General features: G+C 42.3%; 2 protein-coding genes and 1 long non-coding RNA gene across 7 annotated transcripts in view; 1 reads left to right on the forward strand and 2 right to left on the reverse strand.

The window, feature by feature from the left end:
* The window catches only part of ap1g1 (adaptor related protein complex 1 subunit gamma 1), a 32,484-nt gene extending 31,987 nt beyond the window's left edge, over positions 1-497 (reverse strand). For all 3 annotated transcript variants that reach the window (XM_061754607.1, XM_061754598.1, XM_061754589.1), the window contains exon 1: positions 357-497. The gene's annotated coding sequence lies outside the window, so the exon portion shown is untranslated. The remainder of the gene's footprint in view (positions 1-356) is intronic.
* znf821 (zinc finger protein 821) lies at positions 493-20,270 on the forward strand. Of its 3 annotated transcripts, none has more exons than XM_061754648.1 (6): positions 493-629; positions 10,703-10,834; positions 10,957-11,060; positions 11,559-11,657; positions 12,524-12,690; positions 12,829-20,270. In XM_061754648.1, exons 1-6 carry the CDS (start codon positions 626-628, stop codon positions 13,748-13,750), a joined length of 1,428 nt encoding a protein of 475 aa, XP_061610632.1. In that variant the 5' UTR covers positions 493-625; the 3' UTR covers positions 13,751-20,270. The 3 variants fall into 3 exon arrangements, with proteins under 3 accessions (XP_061610632.1, XP_061610623.1, XP_061610640.1); XM_061754639.1 differs by lacking the exon at positions 493-629 and adding an exon at positions 926-2,738; XM_061754656.1 differs by lacking the exon at positions 493-629 and having other exon boundaries at positions 10,937-11,060.
* Positions 10,119-20,802, reverse strand: LOC133468585 (uncharacterized). Its single transcript, XR_009785528.1, has 3 exons — positions 20,662-20,802; positions 20,133-20,234; positions 10,119-11,036 (listed from the first exon to the last, which is right to left on the reverse strand). It is a non-coding gene; the product is annotated as an uncharacterized LOC133468585 (long non-coding RNA).
* Positions 20,803-23,600: the final 2,798 nt, after the last annotated feature.

Consider the following 23,600-nt stretch of genomic DNA (forward strand, 5'->3'; position numbering starts at 1 on the left):
TCAATTGGTACCACTTGTAAATAGACTCAAATGGAGTGTTGATTGCGTTAGCCGGGTAAAGGCGAATTCGATATACGGTGCTGTCACGCCAATTAAGGCTCGCAGTCGCGCTGTATGAAAGGTTGCGTGTACCTAACAGCACAGGTAGTTAGCCGGGCTAGAATCCACGAAGCTATGCTAAAGGTAATGGCTAACTTAGCTTGTGACAGCCACAACCCCGGTGCACTGAGGACCACTTCCTTTGCAGCGCCACGGTGACTTGTCAACGTAAACACGAACAAAACCACCAACTATTTCTATCAACTTGTACCATTTCCGCCCGTCTATTGATAGGCGTTCGCTCGCGAAGCACTTACCAGCCGTGGTGATGCCAGAAAGTGAGTGGAATCGTCACTATTAGCAATGGAGGGAGGAACACACTCGACATGCAAAATGGTGGCTACTCTAGCCTCAGCACATCTACCGCAGGCGGAGGGTTACACTGACATCTCCCGAAAGGTTTTGGGGCAGGAAGGCTTTGCTCAAGTTTAGCAGCGTTAGCTTTCATCGGAGCACTTGTTTTAAATCCTGGCATTTTTTTTTGCCTCAAGATTCACGCCTGATACGCCGATGATCGCTGGATAACATGGGTATTATATTGATTATGTCAGTCCAGTATGTCTGCATTGGGTAGAACGTCTAGCGCCTGTTCTTGAGCATCGTTATTATAAAGCGCTAGCTTGTTCTTAGCCAGCTCGCTAATGCTATTTCGTTACCATTACAAGCGAACCGAAACAACAACAAAAAAAGAATTATCGTAAGCCTTTTGTTATACGGTGGATGTGCGTGTCGTTTCTTATTCGAAGGCGAATGTGCACATTTCCGTGGTATCATTTTGTTGATGTGGATTACTTTCTGTTTAAGTCCCTCCTCCACCTCTTCATGCCCAGCGGAAGAATATCACTTTTTCCAGTCCATGTGGTGATGCGGTGCTTTTACTCGTGGCATTCAGTGATGACGACTTGGTGTAATGTTATGACACTGGGTGTGTAGCGGCATAAAGCGCCACCTAGTGACATATTTTGTAACTGTTCCATCCTAACGTGGCGTCAGGGATAGGAAAAAAAAATGCTTTATCGATGAAAATGAACTTCACAAATCCAGCAGTTTGGGGGGGAATAGTCTTCGTCATTTATGTGTATATGGCAAGTAGTTTGAGTATTGAATCGATGTCCTTGATTTCCAATTTAAGGTTTATGTACTAGTACGCTGTTTGTCCTAACTAGTAAGCAGGGCAAAACCAATTCATGGGGCCCTCCACATCCGACATGATAAATATTAATGTTTAAAATGAACTAAAATATGAATTCGAGAACATTCTATTTCCTGATCTAGAGAATGTCCTTATAATCCGTTTTAGGGATTTTTGTCTAGCAAGTGAATAATCTTAATGCTTTTACTGTTATTGATAAGAACGAACACTTACAACTTCGTGATGACAAATGTCGAAACAACCATGCTAGATAAAGCACTTTGGGTGTTTTGTTCATTTTTAAGCGTGCGACTTAAGGTTAAAACAATAATAACTGTTTTCATTTGAAAAACTCTTGATTAATCAATTTTCCCGAGAGTTTTGGGGGACCCTGGACCCAGGCCTCAAGCAATTGCCTCTGTTTGCCAAATGTTAGGTCAGCCCCTCCTAGTAAAACATTCCAGAAAACTAGTAGAAAGACTAGGGTGCGCAAGTAAAACGATCATTGTTTAGCGAACTACTTGTAAAATGTAGTGTGCTAATGTACAAGTTATTGTACAAAAATGGAGCTTTACTTCCACCAGAGAAATATAACAAGCTAAGCTACAGTAAAAAAGCTAAACTACATCAAAGCTAATTCAAGTGGAACTGTCAATATAATATAATATTAACATAACTGAACTGTGGGCATTAAACAAATAATGTAAACAAGTTGCAGATGTGGTCATTGTTCCCATCTATTGAATTAAACATTTAAGTTATCAAATATCATATTACTTAATTAAATAGACAACAGGTTTTTTTTAATAGTAGCTGCATTCATTGTACGTCTCTGAGTGTTCTCCTTTTTCTTATGATGAGATTCAATTTCATTACATATTTCACAAATCCCATTTTCGTGTTTTCAAATAGTGAGTTTTATTTAAAGCCCAATTAACGCATATTTAATGTGAACGCGTTGATATTATTGTTTGCAGTTGTCTCAGTTGCTAGCACGGACTTGTTTAAGCGCTAGCACTTCCGCGTTGGCTGTACGTATCCCAAAATGCACCGCGGCAGGCTTGACGTAACAGATCAGCTGAGCTCGCTCGACGCCGCAGTGAGCACGCGCCCGTCAGTGGCGCGCGCGCGCCCGTCAGCGGCTCGTCATCGGAGCTGCTCCGGGTCCACTTGGTCGATCCCAGTCGGCGTTTAAAAACGGAGCCCGTCAACTGGATACACCGGTTTTTTTTTTAATTTATTTATTTATTTATTTTTCAATCACCGCAAGAATGTGACGCTTTATGTTAATCCGTTTTTATTTTATTTTGTTAATTGTTGTTTTGTTTTTTTTGCCTCTATGAATCGTCGCTTTGGAAACATTAATCATTATCCACCTGGACCGGTGTAAACGTAAACGTCCTGGGGGTTCGGAGGGGATTCCACATTTTTTTTTTTCCCCCCCCCCCTGTGGGAGTGGACCATAATATGTCCAGGCGAAAACAGACCAACCCCTTCAAAGTTGACTGTAGGTATTTCAGCTATTGTGTGCAACTGCACCACATTTGTTGTTTGATTTCCACGCTGCTTTGGTCTTCTTGGCTTAGTCTGCCCACAGTATTACGTAAAGAATACCTGGACTACATTGTTTTCTATAAGAAGAAGGCAATCCAGTTAAAATAGCAATTTGGTTTGAGTATTGAGGGGTGAACTTGATGCAGCCCTTCCTGATGTCTGCAGAAGCTTGCTAGTTATACATAGAAATACATGAAGACACTGTATGTTACTCCATGTATTAAAATATCTTTTATTAAAATTGATTTCCCATTTGGTTTATTGCTTGTTTATAAATTGTCCTGTGATTGACGAGTGATCAATCCATGGTGTGACCCACCTTTCACCCTGAGAAGGGATAAGGTTCAGCATAATACATGAAGAAGACAGCCTCTTCACTGTTCAGTAAGCTGCAGTAATATCAGTAGTTTTTCGCACAGAATGAAGAATATGTGGCTGGGAGTATTGTTACATTGTATTAATGCACTGTTATATATATATTAATTGTATTAATGCACTGTTTGTGGTCATATATGTGTTGCTGAAAGGGTTATTACTCGTGTAACATCGATGCTAACTTCAGAAGCCCGGCAATGATGTTTTACATTGTGTGTTAGCATTAAGGCTAATTAAGGCTTATGTGGTTTGTTTTAATACACAGCGTGTCGTTTGTTTTAATGCTCGTTTTACAGTAAACTTCAACTGCTAATGGCAAAAACAACTTGAAATAAGCACTTTAATAAGATTTGTTCACTATCTGCTGCTGGTTGTGAAGTTCGCCGCCACCGTCTAGCGCTCGTAGCTTACATTTTTGCTCTCCTCTCGACCTTAAAAATCGACCAAGTGAAATTTTGCATCTCGAAATAAAATACATAAATCTGTAAGTCAAGGTTACTTGTCTGTATGTGCCCTGCATGTGGCTGGCATCCAATCCAGGATGTACCGCGCCTCTCGCCCAAAGTCAGGTTCTAGCTCACCTGTGCGAGAACGAGCTACAGAAAATGGATGGATGTGGCACACTCATACAAGGTGCTTGCCGAGTAGACTGCCTTATTGAACTCGTGTGTCAGAGCTCCCATTTTTAGACTGTGGTTAGTTCTAAGGCGTTTTTCTTTCGATCAGCACGGCATCGTGGGATGCGGAGCATTATCGTAGCCACCCGCAGCAATCGGAGGGGCGGAGTTTTGCATAATATTAATCACATCCCTGCTGATGTCCCGGATTCAGGACAGGACGGCTAATAAAATCAGCTGTTGGCTGTTACTTTGAAATGTCCATCTGGTCTTTGTGCATTGATTAACCCCAAACAGTGGAGTGTGATTACAGAATTATATGCTGTAGCCATAGTTCCACCTGGTGATGCAGTTCGGTTGTTCGTTTTTTTTTTTTTTTCCACCATGGCATGGTTTGAAATGGTAAACCCTGATGTGTTTGGACCACAGTGTGTGTAGCCAAAATATCTGGTGTGGCATTATTCCAGGGAGGCGCACTATGACCTGTCACTACAAGGAATTCAATTAAACAAGGACGTGACATGGTCTGATAGCTGACATTGGCTGTAAACACAAAAGCTTAGAAATGGTATTTGTTAGGCTTGGACATTGAACTACACTTATATTATTTGGGAAATTAACGATCAAATAATGGATTATTATTTTTGTAGTTATATTTTTATTTATTTTATTCTCTGAATGTTCCAAACTGTTTCAATGCTAGTGCCACATTGAGCAGAATAATGCCAAGAGGAATACTTTACTGTACTGGACTGTACCGCAGTGTTTCCCAACCTTCATTGAGCCATGTTTTTCCGTGCCAATGGATTTTCTGTCCATTAATGTTGGACCCGAGACCTCTGCTCCAGTTTATCCCTAAGTTTTTTTTGTTGGGGTTGAGGTCAGGGCTCGCAAATCCTTCCACAGCAGACTCATCCAAGCATGCCTGTATGGACTTGCTCTGTCATGCGTGGAGAGAGAAAAAAGGGCCTTCCCCAAACGGTTCCCATAGAGAATTGTCCTAAATTTCTTTGTTAAAATGATTAAGATTCAAGTAACAACTAACAGGGCGAGCGCCAACCCCTGTTGTAGGAACAATAACTGAGTTTATGAATGTTTGAAGTCAATTTTACCTTAAGCCAGGAGGATTTGTGTCTTGTCTGTTTGCAGGATTATGGTTAAAGACACAGTTTGCACATTGGCCCTGAGAGCGAGGTCTGCGTTTCAAGGTTGATTTTACTTTATTTTTAAGTTACTAATCTTTTGCACAGAGATCCAGCCAGTCTCGTCTTACGTTCCATAGCATAGCGCCTTGTAAGACGGGATAACGTTGGCAGGCTGGGAAAAAAATGAGCATTTGTTTCACTGTTTCTTTGTCACTTGTGCTTTTATTGAATAGTTGTGCCTTGAGATACGAGTTTAATTTGTTCCGTGACCAGGCTTGCGTCTCAAAACACTCGTACCCGCACAGCCTTGTTGGGTGGGCATTCAGCTGCTCCACAGAGCGCTATAGTCCAGCGATGACAACAGGCGGGCGAGTCAAAGTCCGCTGTAAATCCGCTACATGCGGAACGTCACATGGCCAATGTGGAAAACGGGACAGCTGACTTCCTGTTTATGCTAACAAGCATAGCTAGTATTGTTGAGATGATTGTTTGAAGCCGAACTTGCTAAAATTGAATTTTCTTTCGGAGTGGTGTCTTTGGACAAAAGTTAAATACATGTATAATTGGATATCAATTTATTTATACAAATATGATATCAAACACAAATGAAGCCTAAACCTCAGCTATTGTCATTTTTGGTGGCTCTGTGGTGACATCTTGTGTTTTAAATAAAAAAAAAAATAAAAAAAAGACATTGTAGACGTATAAAGTTAACACTGGTGACTGATGTCTTGGTCCCCTTTGGCATTTGCTTGCGTGAAGAGGAATTGTTTTTACCTGTTTTGCCGAATGCCAAGACGCCCAAAACGTGATTAGCGATTAGTCATCTTCAAGCGTTATCATCAATGTGGTCCCGCATGTTCGGGCAATGTTTGTGTGTAACTGAAAGAAGGGGGGCTATGAATTCAACCCCCCTCCGCCCCCCCCTCCCCGCCCCGCCCCATCATTGATTGTCTCTCAAGTAGAGTTTTGGTGTTCTTTTGTCACTCAATCCTCCCTCCCCGTCCCCCATCTCCTCTTCATCGTCTCTGCCTTTTTTTTTTTTTTTTTGTCTGTTGGCTGATGAGTTTGTCTCTTTGTCTGGATTCAGTCAGACACTGCGTCACCTCCTGCATACAGACACACAGACACTCGGAGATAGCATCGCAGTGGCAAAGACGGATGGAGGGAGGGAGGGTGGAGAGACAGATGTACAGACACAGACTCACAGCAGGGGGAGGGGGTATCTCCCACACATCAATCACGAGGCTGCGTGAAGCTCGCTTGTCGTGCTAGTTCATAGTTCAGCACTCAGACACACTCCAGCAGTGCAAACAAAACGGGGTTCTATGGGAAAAGTCCCCAAACTGGGTTCACACGTCAGCTTTATTTGCCAGTAGCCAAGTAGTAGAAAGACAAAATTCCTCGAGTGTGTAGAACCTCAGCGTTTAGGCTCTAATTGCACCTGTTAAGTCACTCTCAAGTAATAGGAGCGAGAGGAAAATTGGCTTCCGAGCCGTAATTCTTTGTCGAGGTGTGAATGCCACAGCAGCGTCTCCTGGGAAGGGAAGTTGAGTGCAGCTTTGTAGGGTCAAGTGCGCTAACAGAAGTGAAGAAGGAGTTACGTGACGTATGGGCGAAGCTCGGTCCTCCCCCCCTCAGAGCTGGCCGCGTGGATATGGAAGGGGTGGGAGCTGCACACGAGGGCGGCCGGGCTGTTCGGTGAGTGGGTGGTAGTGTGAGGGAAGAGAAGAAGGCTGGCGAGCTTCAGGAAAAAAAAAAAAAAAAGAGTGCAACCTACTTCCCCCTGCGGGACTGCAGCATGTATCTGGCTGTATGTCCGTGTGAAACAGTAGTGGGGGGTTGGGATGCAAATGAAGTGTTCACGTATGTCATCCGGCTCGGCTGGCATCGCATTCATTATGTCCCAGGACACACGACGGCTGATGGGGAAAGCGGCCTTGTCTGCAGTGTTCTGCTTCTCCTGTGGATTACCCCTAAGCATTAATAATCAAATCAAATGGCAAAGTGTTCTCAGAGGAAAAGGCCTGCACGCACTACTGTGTTTCAGTGTTGAAAAATCTCTGACTTCTTATGGTAAATAAGAACCATACAAATACATTTTTGTCACCTTAAATATTATGGGCCATCACCATCAGAAATGGCGTTTGAGCCTCACAATGCCTGCCTGCGTTGATTTTTAAGATCCTGAAATACAGACGACAAATGGCACTTAAGGAGTGCACGATGGATTATTCTTCCTTGTCCATTTTCTATACTGCTTATGCTCATCAGAATCATGACTGAGCTGGAGCCTATCCCAGTTGACTTCAGGCGAGAGGTGGCCTACACCTTGGACTGTTACTCAGCCAATCGCAGGGCAGATATAGACAATTGTAAACAAACAACCGTAATATAGCTTAATATACAGGGATGCACCGATACCACTATCGGTATCTGTGATGACGCTGTACGTCTGTATTTGTAAAAAATGCCCCGATACCATGACACCGATACCACTTCAACACCTTGATATATGCCGTGTGGGTAAGAAACACCAATTGCCAATTTTCCACCAAAAGCCCTGGAACTTTAAGTTCAACAAGAGTTGTGAAACTAAAAGGTTCATGTGGCTCATGTGGTTTGCATTTCCACCATACCTCAGAGTTGTGGATAGTGTATCCAGATGAGACTGATCATGTATTGGGGAGTGGTAAAATAAACTACTTGTGTAAAATGCTCCAGCTGTGTTCAACCAGTCAGTGTTCGTCAGCACAGCCCACCCCTTAAAAGGTCCCGGGGCCTTCCAGAAAGATCGTAGAGCCGAGGAGGAACTCAATACGACACTTGGGGAACCTTTTCATATGGGATTTATCCGGGGACACCAGCCCACATCCCCAAACACTTTTGCATAGGTGTGAATGTGAATCGGTTTTGAAATGTGCCCTAAAATTGACTGGCGGTTAGTCCAGGACCCCCACTTCTTGTTCAAAGTCAGCTAGTGACGACAAACGCTATCGAAAATGGATGGATTAAATAGACTGCCTGAATATGGGGTAGGTGTACCTAATGTAGTGGCTAGTGTGTGTATCTATTCCAGCAGTCAAACTGTGTTCCATCTGTATTATATTAGCTAGTATTGCATTTGAATATTTTCATGAGCTTTTCTTGCTGTCAGTAATTACAGCATTGTCCCTCAAGCCTTTTGAGCTGACTTGACTTATTTTGCCCATTTATTTTCCAGATGATTTATTCTCCAACAGAATCATTTTTGCACCATCAACATTAATATGTCACTGAATTTAATGGGTTGCAATGAAGTTGAAATGCTCCCCTTATAAGCTATTTTTTTTATTATTTATCGGTCTGCACAAGAGCAGGGATTTTCATTTGGTCACGAGTCACATCGTTCTGTTTTCCTCAGTGGACCATTATGACTGTGAAAAGAAAACCATATAAATGTATCGGCGCCTTTTCATATTTTTGCATATACACAATTGCCTCTGAAATGGATTGTTATACAGCATACATCAACAACAAATTGAATTTGAAATCAGAAGTCATGGAAAAGCGTGACATGCAAATACAGTGGTACCTCGTTTTACAGCCATTTGCTAAAATCATTTAAGTTCCTTTTTTATTTTGTCATTAATGTACACACAGCACCCCATATTGACAGAAAAAAACATAATTGTTGAATTTTTTGCAGATTTATTTTAGTAGAAGCACCTTTTTGAGCTAATAGAGCCACAAGGCATTTTGGGAATGATGCAACAAGTTTTTCACACCTGGATTTGGGGATCCTCTACCATTCCTCCTTGCTGATCCTCTTCGGTTCTGTCAGGTTGGATGGTGAACGTTGGTGGACAGCCATTTTCAGGTCTCTCCAGAGATGCTCAATTGGGTTTAAGTCAGGGCTCTGGCTGGGCCAATCAAGAACAGTCACGGAGTTGTTCTGAAGCCACTCCTTTGTTATTTTAGCTGTGTGCTTAGGGTCATTGTCTTGTTGGAAGGTGAACCTTCGGCCCAGTCTGAAGTCCTGAGCACTCTGGAGAAAGTTTTTGTCCAGGATATCCCTGTACTTGGCCACATTCATCTTTCCTTCGATTGCAAACTGTCTCCCTGTCCCTGCAGCTGAAAAACACCCCCACAGCATGATGCTGCCACCACCATGCTTCACTGTTGGGACTCTATTGGACAGGTGATGAGCAGTGCCTAGTTTTCTCCACATATCCCGCTTAGAATTAAGGCCAAAAAGTTTTATCTTGGTCTCATCAGACCAGATAATCTTATTTCTCACCATCTTGGAGTCCTTCAGGTGTTTTTAGCAAGCTCCATGCAGGCTTTCATGTGTCTTGCACTGAAGAGAGGCTTCCGTCGGGCCACTCTGCCATAAAGCCCCGACTGGTGGAGGGCTGCAGTGATAGTTGACGTTCTAGAACTTTCTCCCACCTCCCGACTGCATCTCTGGAGCTCAGCCACAGTGATCTTTGGGTTCTTCTTTACCTCTCTCACCAAAGCTCTTCTCCCCCGATTGCTCAGTTTGGACGGACGGCCAGCTCTAGGAAGGGTTCTGGTCGTCCCAAACGGCTTCCATTTAAGGATTATGGAGGCCACTGTGCTCTTAGGAACCTTAAGTGCAGCAGAATTTCTTTTTGTACCCTTGACCAGATCTGTGCCTTGCCACAATTCGGTCTCTGAGCTCTTCGGGCAGTTTATTTGACCTCATGATTCTCATTTGCTCTGACATGCACTGTGAGCTGTAAGGTCTTATATAGACAGGGGTGTGGCTTTCCTAATCAAGTCCAATCAGTATAATCAAACACAGCTGGACTCCAATGAAAGTGTAGAACCATCTCAAGGATGATCAGAAGAAATGGACAGCACCAGAGTTAAATATGAGTGTCACAGCAAAGGATCTGAATACTGATGGCTGTGTGATATTTTAGATTTTCTTTTTTCATCAATCTGCAAAAATGTCAACAATTCGATTTATTTATTTTTTTGTCAATATGGGATGCTGTGTGTACATTAATTCGTAAAAAAATGGACTTAAATTATTTTAGCAATGTAACAAAGAGTGAAAAATGTAAGGGGGTCTGAATACTTTCCTCACCCACTGTAACTTATGAGTTTCACACATTTCGAGCCATCACTCAAGAAGATTTGTGTTGTCGCCTGCAAGCAAAAATCTGAGTTACGAGCACTAGATAGCGCTAACTTCAAGGTTTTTTTTATTGCCATTCCCAGTTGAAGTTCACTGGAATACTAAACATAAAACAAAGACAAATACATGCGTATTCAACAAAACACCACATGACTTTGATCAAAGTTTGAATTTTAACACACAATGCAAAATGCCATAGAAGTGCTAACGAAACTAGCATTGTCGCTGTGTTATAAGCCTTTAACCAACGGACATTTTAACACAAACAGTGCAGCGACACATGTAGACAGACAATATAATACTCACAGGCGTGTATTTTATCCTCTGTGGAAAAACAACATTAGTGCGGCTGACTGAGCAGTTGTGACCGTTGTCTTCGTGTATATACGTATGGATGTATTATACTGCCCCCTAGTGGCCCCTGTGTGCACACCAGAAGGAGCCACGCAATGAATCCATGAAATCATGACGTACAAACTGTTAAATTCTTTATATTCAGTTTAATTATGTTATTATTGTATGTATTTATAAGGAACCATACTGTAGAGTACTATTACTGGTATTATTATGATTTATATTTTATTACTGGTATAGACATGTTATGAAAACCAAACGTTTACTGCCTTCTCTCCAGGGCCATTCCACACTTCCGGCATCACGGGATTTCAGCACACTATTAACATGGACGGCAGGGACGAGTTCACCGAAGACAGTGAGTGCTGCGGCAACAGCTCCCAGGAAGTCCTCGGACAGGAGAGCGCCACAGGTACAGGACGGCGGAGGGACGTGGCAGCATTCCTCGCGCTGATGGGGTGTTAGTGAGAGTAAGCCCTTGCCCTGTGCTCTGTTGTCCCGTCTGTATTGATAGGTCTGTGTTTGCCTCCATAGAAGACAGCGAAAGCGACCCGGACTCCTCGTCCAACGCCTCGGCCGACGACCACATGACTGCCAAGAGGGCGCCGTGCCGCCTGCAAGGAGCGGGAGTCAAAGAGGTGAGAGGGATGGAAGCAAACTAGGCAGGGGTTGACTTATCTCAGGTTTAAATAAATAAATGACCAATACAGAGGAACATGTAGAGAGTGAGAATTCATTTTTTTTTAAAATTTTTCCCCCCCCCCAACCAAGGCAGACGCAGCTCTTATTGCTGCGTGCCTTCTGCGAGCAAAGGTTCTCCAGTTCAGCATCAGCTTGAGTCATGTCTAAGACGCCACACAGCACTGTGTCACTGTGGCTGAGTCACGGCGGCTCACTTGCACATTTAACGCGTCATTAAACTGCGCTGGCAGAGAGGCTTCAGGAAGTGGGCAAACCGGGCAGTGGGCCACCTCCATCTGCAGAGAATTTGACACAATTTTGAGGGAGACTGAATATTTCTCCAGAATAAACTTAAAAGTACATCGATTTGAGAGCACCCGATGGTAGGAATGTATAGATAGAATGTAGAATGTGTATGTGGAATATGGATTTGAAGAGCGCTTGGTTTTCCGCAGGAGAACGAGGAAGGCTCCGACCACAGCAACAACTTTGTATGTCCTCTGTGCACGCTGGACTTCAGCAGCCCGGAGAAGCTCATCTCCCATGTCTACCAGGTGAGGGCTACACAGATGATGTGAAATGTGGTCGACCAACACAAAGTACATACATCGCTGTAAAATGGAATGGAAATGAGAGAGTTTTCAACCGTTTAAGCAAATGAAAAATATATCTGCGCATTTGCATTCAGCCGCCTGCGTCAAGACTTTGTAGAGCCACCAAGATTTTCTCTACCAGCTTTGCATATTCTTTGATCTAAACCATTCCATTGTAACGCTGGCTTTATGTTTGGAGTCTCAACGGGTGTTTTTCAAGGATTGCCCAACCTTGCCGTCAACTCTGATCGGCTTCCCTTTCCCAGCTGAAGAAAAGCATCCTCCCGGTGGGATGGTGTGTTCAGGGTGATAAGCAATGTTAGTTTTCTGCCAAACATAGTGCGTTGCATTTAGGGCCAAACATTCATCAGTACCATCTTCCACATTTTTGCGGGGTCCCCTACATACATCATTCCATAAAATGTCAAGAAAATACATTTAAGTTTGTGATTGTAAAGTCACAAAATGTGGAAAAAGTTCAAGTGGTGTGACTACCTTTTTTTTTAAGGCACTGTACATTGTGTGTGTTTGGAGATACTAAATGATTAAATGATTTTGGGTACCGATGTTTACATTGAACATATATGTATTTGAATGGGTAGCATTAGCATGGATAGCATGCAGAAAGTGTTCACTGTGCTTCACTTGAATGAATAGATTTTTTTTTCCTGAAAGTTGTGCACACAACATCCCATCATGACAACGCGACAAAGAGCTAATGCTGAAACGCGGAACCGCTTTTATAATGCAATCATATAAATGTGAAGACTATATGTAATTGACCACAGCTGTAGTGTCGTAAACATGACTTCCTTTGCGTTAACCAGCACACGAGCCTGATGAGCAGCAGCAAGAGCTACGTGTGTCCCGTATGCGGGCGAGCGCTGAGTTCGCCCGGCTCTCTCGGGCGCCATCTTCTCATCCACTCGGAGGACCGCCTCTCCAACTGCGCCGTTTGCGGCGCACACTTCACCGACACCGACAACTTCCACAGGTGCTGCTCTCTTCTTAGCTCGAGCAAGCGGGCAGAAATATTGGGTACAATTGGAAATTGGTTAAATTAGCTGGTGGGGAGGCAGCACGATGTCTCCTTTGATCTTGGGTGTCTATGCTGTTTTTTTTTTTACTCCAGGGAGAAGCTGAAGGATGTCCTGGACACGACCAGGCTGGATGTCTCGAGTGGAAGCGACACTTGTCCCCTGACCCACTCGCTCTCCAGCTCTCCCATGGCCAGTCCAGGACCGGGCCCTCATTCCTGTCACGGGCCCGGACCCAGCCCCAGCCCCAGTTCCTGTCAGGGCCCTCAGTCATGTCAAGTCCACGACCCCAGCGCCGGACTATGTCAAGCCCATCGGACGTGCCACATATCCGGCCCGTGTCAAGGCCCCTCGAGCCAAGGACCTCCGTTTCCCTCCCTGCCCGACAGTCTGCTGTCCGAAGGGCCGTCGCTGGCGTCCATCCCCGACGCCCTCACCTCCTCCTCCTCAGGTCTTCCTCCCATCCCGGACATCCTGAGTCCGATGCCCGTGTATCCCGCCGGCGTGCTTCTGGTGTGCAACAGCTGCGTGGCCTACCAGCAGCTGGTGGAGGTCCAGTCCCCCGTGCGCAAATGGGCCCTTCGCCGCAAGAACGAGCCCTTGGAGTCCCGCCTGCACCGGCTGGAGCGCGAGCGAACGGCCAAGAAGAACAAGCGCGCCTGCGAGACTGACGAGGAGCGCGAGATGCGGCGTCTGCGCGACCGCGAGGCCAAGCGCATGCAGAGGATGCAGGAGTCGGAGGAGCAACGGGCGCGACGCCTGCAGCGGGACCGCGACGCCATGCGCCTCAAGAGGGCCAACGAGACGCCCGAGAAGCGGCAGGCGCGGCTCGTCCGTGAGCGCGAGGCCAAGAGGGTCAAGCGGCGGCTGGAGAAGATCGACCCCGCGTTGAGGACGCAGATCGAGCACGACCCCGCCGCCATGGCCGCGCTGACGGCCGACATGAGCCTCTTTCAGTTCCCATGCCCCGTGCCTGTCCCGCCCATGGGCAACGGACTCTTCATGAAGCTGCCCTAAGAAGACCACGGTCTCTAATTCAGGGGTGTCCAAACTTTTTCTTCCAAGCGCCGCGCACACACACAAAAAAAATCAAAGGACACAAGGGCCACTTTGAATTCACCTTTAAAGTCCCGCTTAAGTGCAAACAGATATTTCTTCTAAATTTGGCACACTACAGAGAAAAATAGATGCTACTTCGTCTAGAAACTTTCATGAAAATGTATCCACTCCTGTTAGCCACCAGCTAACTTGCGAGCTAAGAGGCCTGGGCCTAGTAATATTAATAAAATAACTCGCAATTGCGCCAAGTAACCACTGATGCGAATGAAGTTGCTGAACTTCATTAGCTCTGCCTTGTCACCGTGACCTCCGCGCACTCACCGCTGACAACGTGGCGCTCTAAAGCGGCCACGCCAGACCGAAGCCCGGGTCCACATGCTGGCTGTCAAGTCAGACTGGGGAGGGAAATCCCCCATCCTTGCTATTTCACTTTTTTCAGTGACGTACGAGCACTCATGGCCGACAATGAGGCACTCTAATGCTGCCACGCCAGCGAACTATTCGAAGGGAAGATACATTTTCGGGGTTTGGGCATAGCTATCTAACTAACTGAATGTTGCAATTCCACCAGCTAACCGCTAATGCCAACAAAGCCGCTCAAATAATTGGATTGGCGACTCATACCGGGGCCACGGTGTGTCGCTGGTTTTAGCCACACCCCAAAACATGTGGAAAACAAAAATGGTGAAAAACAGTTCAACGCTGTATCTCCACAATTAAGTACTACATAGTTCTGTCTTTGCACATTTTCAGCAATTATCTTCAAACGTATTTAGAAGCAAATCTCTGAATTCACTTTAGAGGGTCTATTATTTCAAACGCTAAAACTAATCAATCAGTATAGACAAAGACCTGCGAAGCTATGATATGTATTTTAAAATGGTGATGGTGAAGCAAAAAAAAAATAATATATCAAGGAGCATTAGGAACATATTTTGTTATTTTGCTGTTTTGGTGATTTTTTTTTCTTTCTTATCAGTGTGGAAAGTAAGTAGTGCAATGTAGGCAAACAACACAGGCCGCAAAAAAAATGGACGGCGGGGCCGAAATGGCTCCGGGCGGCAGTTTGGACACCCCTGCTCTAATTTATTCCAAGTATTGAGAATGTTCCACGTGGTATGGACGACGACCTTAACGCATGTTGTAAAGAGATTGAACCCGTTTGTTCTACTTCCTTAAGAGGAGACCGATAGTTTTGCACACGGATCCTCAGCGGTGGGAGCGTGTGGGGTCTAAAATCCCCTCTGCCCTCCTCACTGGTCCGGGTCCAGTCCGGTTCCGCTCCCTTGAGACGTTCTACCTCAGCCCTCCTTGACTGAATGGCCGCCCTTTTTCTACTGCCTCCGTTTAACGGGACCAAGACGCTACGGCGGCAAAGGAGTGGAACATTTCCGGTAAATTTCCGGTACATTTCCATGGGAATTTAAAATGGGGAATTTGGGAATGATTCTAATTTGGAAACTTTCCATGGGAATTAGCAAACAGCTTTTTGCCCCATTTTGTTTTCTTCAGTTCAATGGGCATTGTGCTGCTCCTTCCGGTGTGCACACTTTCACCACCAGGGGGGGGGCAGCATAATACGTATAAATCGCAATATTTATTGTTCTTTGTAGCGGATAAAGAATATATACCTGTATTGTACTATCTGTATATACGTGTTGCTCCATCATTTGTGTTCAGATATCCCTTGCTTCAAGGGTTCTAAAGCGTTAGCATGTCAATGCCATCTTCCATTGTATGTTAGCATTAAGCTAGCGGGGCCTTTCTCTAGGCAGTTTTGTGTTTAGTGCAACAGTAAATTTGACCTGGGGTTTGGCAGCACCTGAAAATCACATTTTTGCTCACTAGTCAAAGCAAAAAAATTGGCCGAGCGACAGCTCATCGCTCGAAAAACCTATTCATCGTTTTTGTGCTCAGGCCGAAGCCACGTCTCATAAAAACTTTGCATTGGCACGATGTTGAACTGAGGGGAGGAGCTTAATTTATGCCTTTGTCAATAGAAAAGTGCTTTGCTGCCATCATGTGGCATCTATAGGTAATTACAATTTTGCGTCGGCATCAACAAGGAGGATTTTTGCTATTAAAATAGCGGGTTACTTGAATTGCGCAAAAAAGAAAAAAAAAATCAACTCAAAGTTACGGCTTGTAACTTGACAAACGTGTAAATTGGAGCACTTGCATGAATCTTTTTTTTTGGGTTTTTGCCAAAATACATTTCCCGCAACTATATTTAAATTGAAGAGACAAAATTCCTGATTTGTTCCAGTTGATTCCCATGGAAAGTTTCCAACTTTGAGAAACGCCGCAGCCCGAAACTCCACACAACCTTTTTTCTACTTCCTCTTTCCGCGTCCGCTGCTGGTTCTCAGCGGACGTTACCTCTGCTCAACGCGTACTTACAGTCAATTGGAGTGGAGAAAACTTGATTCCAAAGTTCAATTCAAAAAGTGAAACTCTTACACAGTATTCTGTAGACTCACAAGTGATTTTTTTTGGTTTTTTTTTTTTTAGAGATCATAATTTTGATGATTATAGTTTCCCGGAGCGCTAGCGGCTGGTATTCCTGTCTCGCGATTCCGAGGTTCTGGGGAACGATCCATGTGAATGGTTGTTTGTCCATATTGTGAACTTCACTTTTTGAATGCGAACTACTGAACTCAACAAACTTTTGTACCAAATTGGAATTGATTGATATCCACTTGTAACTACTGAATTGCTGTGACGGAGCAATCCAGGTTTCTAGTCCTCCGGCCGTAGCTTTCTTTGGCATTTCAGCTCCCTCGCACATTTCTGTTTACGTTGTGCTTGCCTAATGTGCTATTGTGGCTGGTTAGGCTTTGTATTTTTGTATTTTTATTTTTTATTTCAAGCTGACTAAACATATGTTGTAAGCATCTCCCAAAAAGTCTTGAAATCCGATGGGAGGACGTCGACTCCAGTTTCTGGCCTTCCTCGTAGTGTCCATTTCGAAAGTGGTTTGAGCGTTTATTCCATTTCCTTGATATCCAGCTTAAGGTTCGTGTACTAGTACGCTCCTTGTCCTCACTAGTAGATCAACTACTATGTTACTCATGAGGCAAAACTGTGCACTAGTTGACATCTGCGCACCTCTAAGTACTACTAGTGACATCAAATTCTACTTGTTAAAATCTAGCATTTCACTAGGAGTACTAGTAGGTGTCGCTTAGACTGCGGACAATGAAAGGCCACTCTAAAATGAGCGGTTTTACTGAATTTGACATACTGGGAGGACTACGTTACTAGTGAGGCAAAACTACTAGTGGGCATTTTGGTGTTTCTAGTGGGGATCGGGAGGCTACTAGTGCGTGACATGCCTACTCGTTGGGTCATGTGTTAGTAATGCAGCACAGTAGTTTAGTAGTAAGGTTTGATTGCGTACTGTAGGCGCTAGTAGTGGGGAAAAAACGACGCGTAAGAAAGTTGATCAACTATTGCATCTAGGACATCTAGTAGTACAAGTGAGGCGAAAGCGCATACTAGTACATGTAGTATGGTCTTTGTCCTCACTACTAAGACAACTTTACGTTACTAGTAGTCAGGCAAAACTGTACTACGGTTGACAACTGTGTGCTACAAGTACTACTTCTCACATTACACTTCACTAGTAATACACTAATAGTGTGCAGATGTCAACTAGTATACCGATCACTAGTAACATGTAATAGGACAACTAGTATGCCAAAGTTGCCCTACTAGTGAGGACGAAGAGTGTACTAGTACATGGACCTTGAGCTGGATGTGGAATAAATGCTCAAACATTCCATTTATTTCAGATTTAGTAACTAGTAACCATTCCGTTAATGTCGTCCTGGCACATATTTCTCCAATATAGTGTGAATATTTTTATTTATTTTTATTTTTTTACCACCTGATGTTTTTATTTTTGCCTCTCTTGTTGTTGCGGGTGTAAAACGACCTCCAGTTCTCACGTTTAGACACGACGTGATGACCGACGACCAGAGACGACGACAACTTGTCGTCTTTTGAGTCGCTCCGAGGACCACACTGACGAGGGGGGGTTGGGGGATAACTGTGAAAAAGTACATTTGACCAGAATAAAGTCAGATAACATTGCAAGAAAACAGTTGTCATGTTTTGAAAGTAGAGTGTTTATTTTTTTGGGGGGAAAATGAAAAAATTGCAAGAATAGATTTTAACGACCAAAATGCCTCAAAGTTCTTACCGGTTCTTTCTGGCGACGGTATTTGCGTGCGTAAAAATGAACATTTTCCCAAATTGCAACTACACTGTCATTTAGAGCAGTCCTTCTCAAACTACTCCCAAGTACCACAGGAAAAACAACAACAACTTTAGCTCTCCAAGTTTCACCGTGACCAACATTATAATACAGTAGCTAGTAGGCGTAAGTGTTCATCAAAAACAAGAATTATTATTATTTTTTTTTCTTTTCTAAAAAGTACTTTTTTTACAGCACAGTTTTAACATCAACACTGCGCTTAAATATGGAAAATAAAAAAAGTATGTATTCAATTAAAATGTATTCTAGATAATACTTTAAAAAAACATTTTAACTAAATAATCATTTCTAAAAGTTTTTAAAGATGAAATGCAAATGTATCGAGTTTAAAAGTTAAATACAACTGAATTGTACTCGGAGTGATTTTTTTTTTTTCCACATACCACTCGAGAGAGCCCTTAACAATGGCACATTTTAGAGCATTAAATTGAAAAAACAAATAAAATTGTTCAAAAAGAAAAAGTCCAATGTTTATTTTTAGGTCTCAATATTTTTTATTTTATTTTGTAACCCCAAGAGTTATATAGTGATCATTAAATAATTAAATGGAAATGCATTGTACTTGTGTTGTGAAATACAACTGAACTGTACTTAAGAAATTTACTGTCCTTGAAAAGTTAAACATGCATCATAACTTCATTCTCATAACATTAAAACTTTAGGAAAATTGTAACTAGTATTCCGAAATAATTCTCATGAAATTACAAACTTCCAAAATTAATTTATTTTAATATTACAAATTCATTTTCATAATGATGTTACTATTAATAATTATGACTATATTCTTTAATCCTGTAAATTTGTCACTTTTGTTCCACTACATAACGATGCTTAAAAAAATATATATATGTAAATGACTTTTTCTTGTCATTTTGTCCGAATAAAGTTTTAATAAACATTTTCTTTTTTTTTTATTTATTTTGTACTGCGACTTTTGTTCCTTTTCCACGTGGCGATCCTTCCATCCTCACGGAGTGCATCAAACGTCTATGCAACTTTTATTTTTGATTATATTTTATGTATTATTGTTCCTGCGGGAAATGGGTTCACTTGTCACTGAAACTATGCAGCGTGCATCTTTTTTGTTGTCGTTTGTTTGATTTGTAGAAACAGACTTGAGTGTAACCTTCTCAGGAGATTCAACGCAGGGGCTTCATCTTAACATTTTTTTTTGTCGTATTTTTATTTTTTTTTGTGTGTCTTTTTTGGCCAGCACAGGAAATCAACTGCGTGTTTGTTACACAGTTGTAGTTGAGTGTTAACACTTCAGATCATTTTCCCTCTGTAATTGTAAAGGATAGGAAGCCGTTTGAATATTTTATTCCACATCCTCGATATGAAATTGTTAGTTTGTTTTTGTTTTGTTTTTCCCGTGAGCTGAACTCAAAGATCTAAGAATGTTTCGATGGACGCAAAAGGCCAATTTATCTCAAATGTTGTTTGCAAATCTGTGTTAGTGAGCGCAGATTTGTCTTTCCATGCACTAGTAGAATGACTGAAAATGTTTCCACTACTGTAGGACATTTCTGCACACTAGTAGGAGAACTTCGGCATCCTTGTTAGGACAATTTCATGGTTCCTAGTAAGGCAAAATGTGTGCTACTAGCACGACTAGTGACATTATGAAATTCTACTAGTTAACATCTAGTAGTAGTAGTAGTAGTAGTGGTAGTAGGTGTGCCTTAGGCTGGCCACAGTGAAAGGCCACAAAAAGTGCAGTTACTGAATTGCAGTAAGCAACTGCAGATTGTAGAGTGGCCCTTTATCGCGGGCAGCCTAAGGCACACCTGTGCAATAATCAGCATCTTGACATGCTCACTGACACGGATTTAGACACATTTGTGAAAAATATTTGAGAGAAACGGGGGCTTAGTGTACTAGATACAAATCTTAGATTTTAAGTGCAGTTTAATGAAAAATGGAATTCCCAAACAAAAGTGTTGCATTTATGCTTTTGCTGAGTGGATATGACATTTCATGTTCTCTTTTTTTCTTAAATACATTATCATTGGGAAAAAAAAAAAAAAAAAGATATACATCGTTATTATATCATGATTTTACCTGTCGACGTCCTTGTTTACAGTCTATTGGGCGAGCCGGTTGTCGTGTCAAGTGTCTGGCTGCTTTCCAGCGTCAACTCATGTACAGTACAGATGCAATCTGCTAACGAATGTGCAAATAAACAGATTTTACTTTGAGCGTCCTCATGTCTGATTCCTCCATTTCAAATTCCACTAGAGCCGAGGCTATCAAATAGTTTGAAAATAAATTATTCTACCGATTACCCCATCGGTTAATCGGGTAAAAATTGGTTTTGCGTTGTTAAGCAACAGAATATTATTGTTGTCCACTTGAGGTCGCCATCCTCACTATAATATCTGTGACTTTGAGTGTGTGTGTGTGTGTGTGGCGTTACAAGGCGGAGGTTCATCTGGTGAGTGATGTGGGAGTCAATGACATTATCATCGTCAAACAATAACACCTAGACCGCATCAACAACTTTACTTTTCATCAAGTAGGTGCCACTAAGCTAACACCGTTAGCTAAAGCTGGTCTATGCACCAACCAAACTCAATGCGGCTCTCCTTACCTTGCACGAAGCCCCCGCTGGCCAATTTAACCAAATTCCATTTTTTGTAATTGAATTATTTGATTGGTCCTCACAGGATCAGCTCGCTGGGCCCCAATAGCATCTGCATTTTTCTGTCCTCTGATTGGTTGGTCAGGGCAAAAACCTATTGCAGCAAAGTTCGACGGGCAAATAACACGTACACACATGAACACATTTAATAATCATCATCTCTGGTAGGATGTATTTTATTTGGGGAAAAAAAAAATTATTAAAAGGAACTGCAGTTTTTCATTTTTTGTTTCATTTAATACTCAAAGAATGTGCAAATAATACGAGTAATTGAGCAAAAAAAGTATTTTTTTATATAATATCTTGGATATTTTTGTGCAATAACTTCAGTTTAATCTTGATATGCCACACCTGTGAGGCGGAGGGATTATTCTGGCAAAGTAGAGGTGCTTACACAAATTTAGGCAGATTTGTGTCAATCTTTTGACAGAAATGGCTTCTTTTTTTTTGGTCTTTAACACCATGTCTGCTACAACCAATAAAGAAACAGCACACAATTTTGATAATAGTTTATATTTATATTGTATATAGATATGTATATATATTATATTGTGTCGATTTAACATGTTGAACGCAACGTCTCCGAGTTAGCTGTAACATTAAAAATACAATATCTTTGTGTCCTTAAAGTACATAAAATTCAAACAGCCAAACAAAAACAAAGAACAAAAACCGCCATAAGTAGTTCACAGAGAGGTACAAATATACAGTACAAATCTAATTTTTCCAATAGAGGGTAGAAATAATAATTATTTAAAAAAGCAACAAAATAAAAATATTAATGCTTTGTTAAATTCAGGTAGGTGTAGGGTAGTTCTAAGGGTGCACTTTGGGTGGACAACTCTATAAGGCTTCCGAGAAAAGATCAATACATATCGGTACGACCATACGATATTAAAAGTCACTATACAAAGTTCAGACGACCTGGATTATACTTGAGGATTGAATGTTACATTTACATCTTTGCATATATTTTGCAGATTTAGGCATTTTGGAAGGGAAAAAAAAAAAAAAAAAACACTTTTTTTTGGTCTTTTTTTTTTTTTTACCTCTTACTCAGTTACACATCACAACGTCACATACAAAAGCAGTGTCATCTTGTGTCGCCAAAAAAAATAAAATAAAATAAAAATCAGGGGGGGGGGGGCAAATACATCTTTAAAACTTCAAACCATTCTGCTTTTTTTAGTTTTTTTTTTTGCTCGTTAAAAGTCAACATGGAAACGATCCGAGAAATTCAACTCTGGCAAGTCGACCGCCACACGCACGCGTCGTACAAAAAAAAAAAAAAACAAACAAACAAAAAAAAAGCGGAAGTTAAGGCATCAAACAATCGCGGTCAAAGCGAAATGTGCGACAACAACACAACTCTGGCAAGCCGTTGGAGGATATCCATCTTAAGGACCGCGCACTAGTCGCCCATTAGTGTACGAATGCGTGTGTGAATGGGAGGCTTTGTAAAGCGCTTTGGGCACTGCGATGGTGTAGATAAGTGCAGTCCATTTACCATTGCACTAGTACACTCTTTGTCAACACTAGTATGACAATTCGGCACAAAAATAGGATTTACCCCGCCTCCTGCCCGATGACAGCTGGGATAGGCTCCAGCACGCCCGCGACCCTAGTGAGGAGAAGCGGCTCAGAAAATGGATGGATGGATGGATAACATCTAATGCTTCAGTAGTCGTACTAGTAGGGTGGAGATGTCAACTAGTGCAGTTTTGTCTCACTAAGTAACATGTAGTTGTCCAACAAGTGAAGACAAAAAGTGTACAGTGGACCCTCGCTATTTGCGGGAGGGATCGAGACCGGGAAGCACCGGGAATAGCGAAAATCCACGCATAACTGACAGCCATTATAATTGCATTGTGTTAAAACATTTTTTTAAAATGTTTAAAAAAAAAATAAATAAAAAGAATTGTTTAAAAAAATATTTTTAAAAAAAAAAAAAAACGCAAATAATTCTTGAATAAGCAGAGATAAAATGGTGTGATGCGTTTTGGGGGTTGGTTCTCCCGGAAAAAAACAAAAAACAAAAAAAAACACAAATATGCCCTAAAATTGAAAAAGAAACAAAAAAAATTTTTTTAAATCCACGCATTGGTGAATCTGCAGGTGTCGAACCTAGTACATGGACCTTAAGCTGGATATATTGAATAAATGCGTGAACTTCAGGTTACACTAGTAAGCCAAATGTGGTACTCGTGCACTGACTAGTGAAGAGAAAGCGTGTACTAGTAAATGGACCGTAAACCAGATATCAAGGATATCAAATGGCTTAGCATAAATCTATTCCAGCATTTATTCGCAGTGCACTAGTTTTCATTCGCAATTCAGCGTACTAGTAGGACTAAGTGCTCAAACAGCTTTCCATAGCCGTATTGATGTAATTAGCATTAGATATCCTACTAGTTTTGGTGTTACAATGGTCCAGGAGGCTACTAGTGCGTGACACATGCGCCTAGTACTGTTACTTGTGCACCACAGTAGTTTCCTAGTAAGGCTTAATTGCACACTAGTAGGCCAAAAGTGGCAATGGTAGTGAAATTGTTTTACTGGTAAGGTACAGTTGTTCTACTAGTGCGCTGATTTGTCTTACTAGTGAGGACAAAGAGCGTACTAGTACATGACCTGAAGCTTCATTTTAGGGATCTCGAATAAATGCTTTAATGACTTTCCATACACGACGACGCGCAACCTGGGATTTCCGTACTGAGACTCTTCAAGTTAAACCGACGACACTGCCAAGAACGGGACATTTAGTGCAATTACTCACAGCAACACCGTCAATCTCAACACAAGTGGCCCAAAAAAAAAAAAAAAAAAATCTAAGACAAAACAAAGGCTGGCGCGATGCGATAACAATAGAACGGAGCGCCCCCCGCTGG

This window comes from Phyllopteryx taeniolatus, chromosome 2, assembly GCF_024500385.1.
Source record: "Phyllopteryx taeniolatus isolate TA_2022b chromosome 2, UOR_Ptae_1.2, whole genome shotgun sequence".
In the NCBI taxonomy this organism is placed as follows: Eukaryota; Metazoa; Chordata; class Actinopteri; order Syngnathiformes; family Syngnathidae; genus Phyllopteryx; species Phyllopteryx taeniolatus.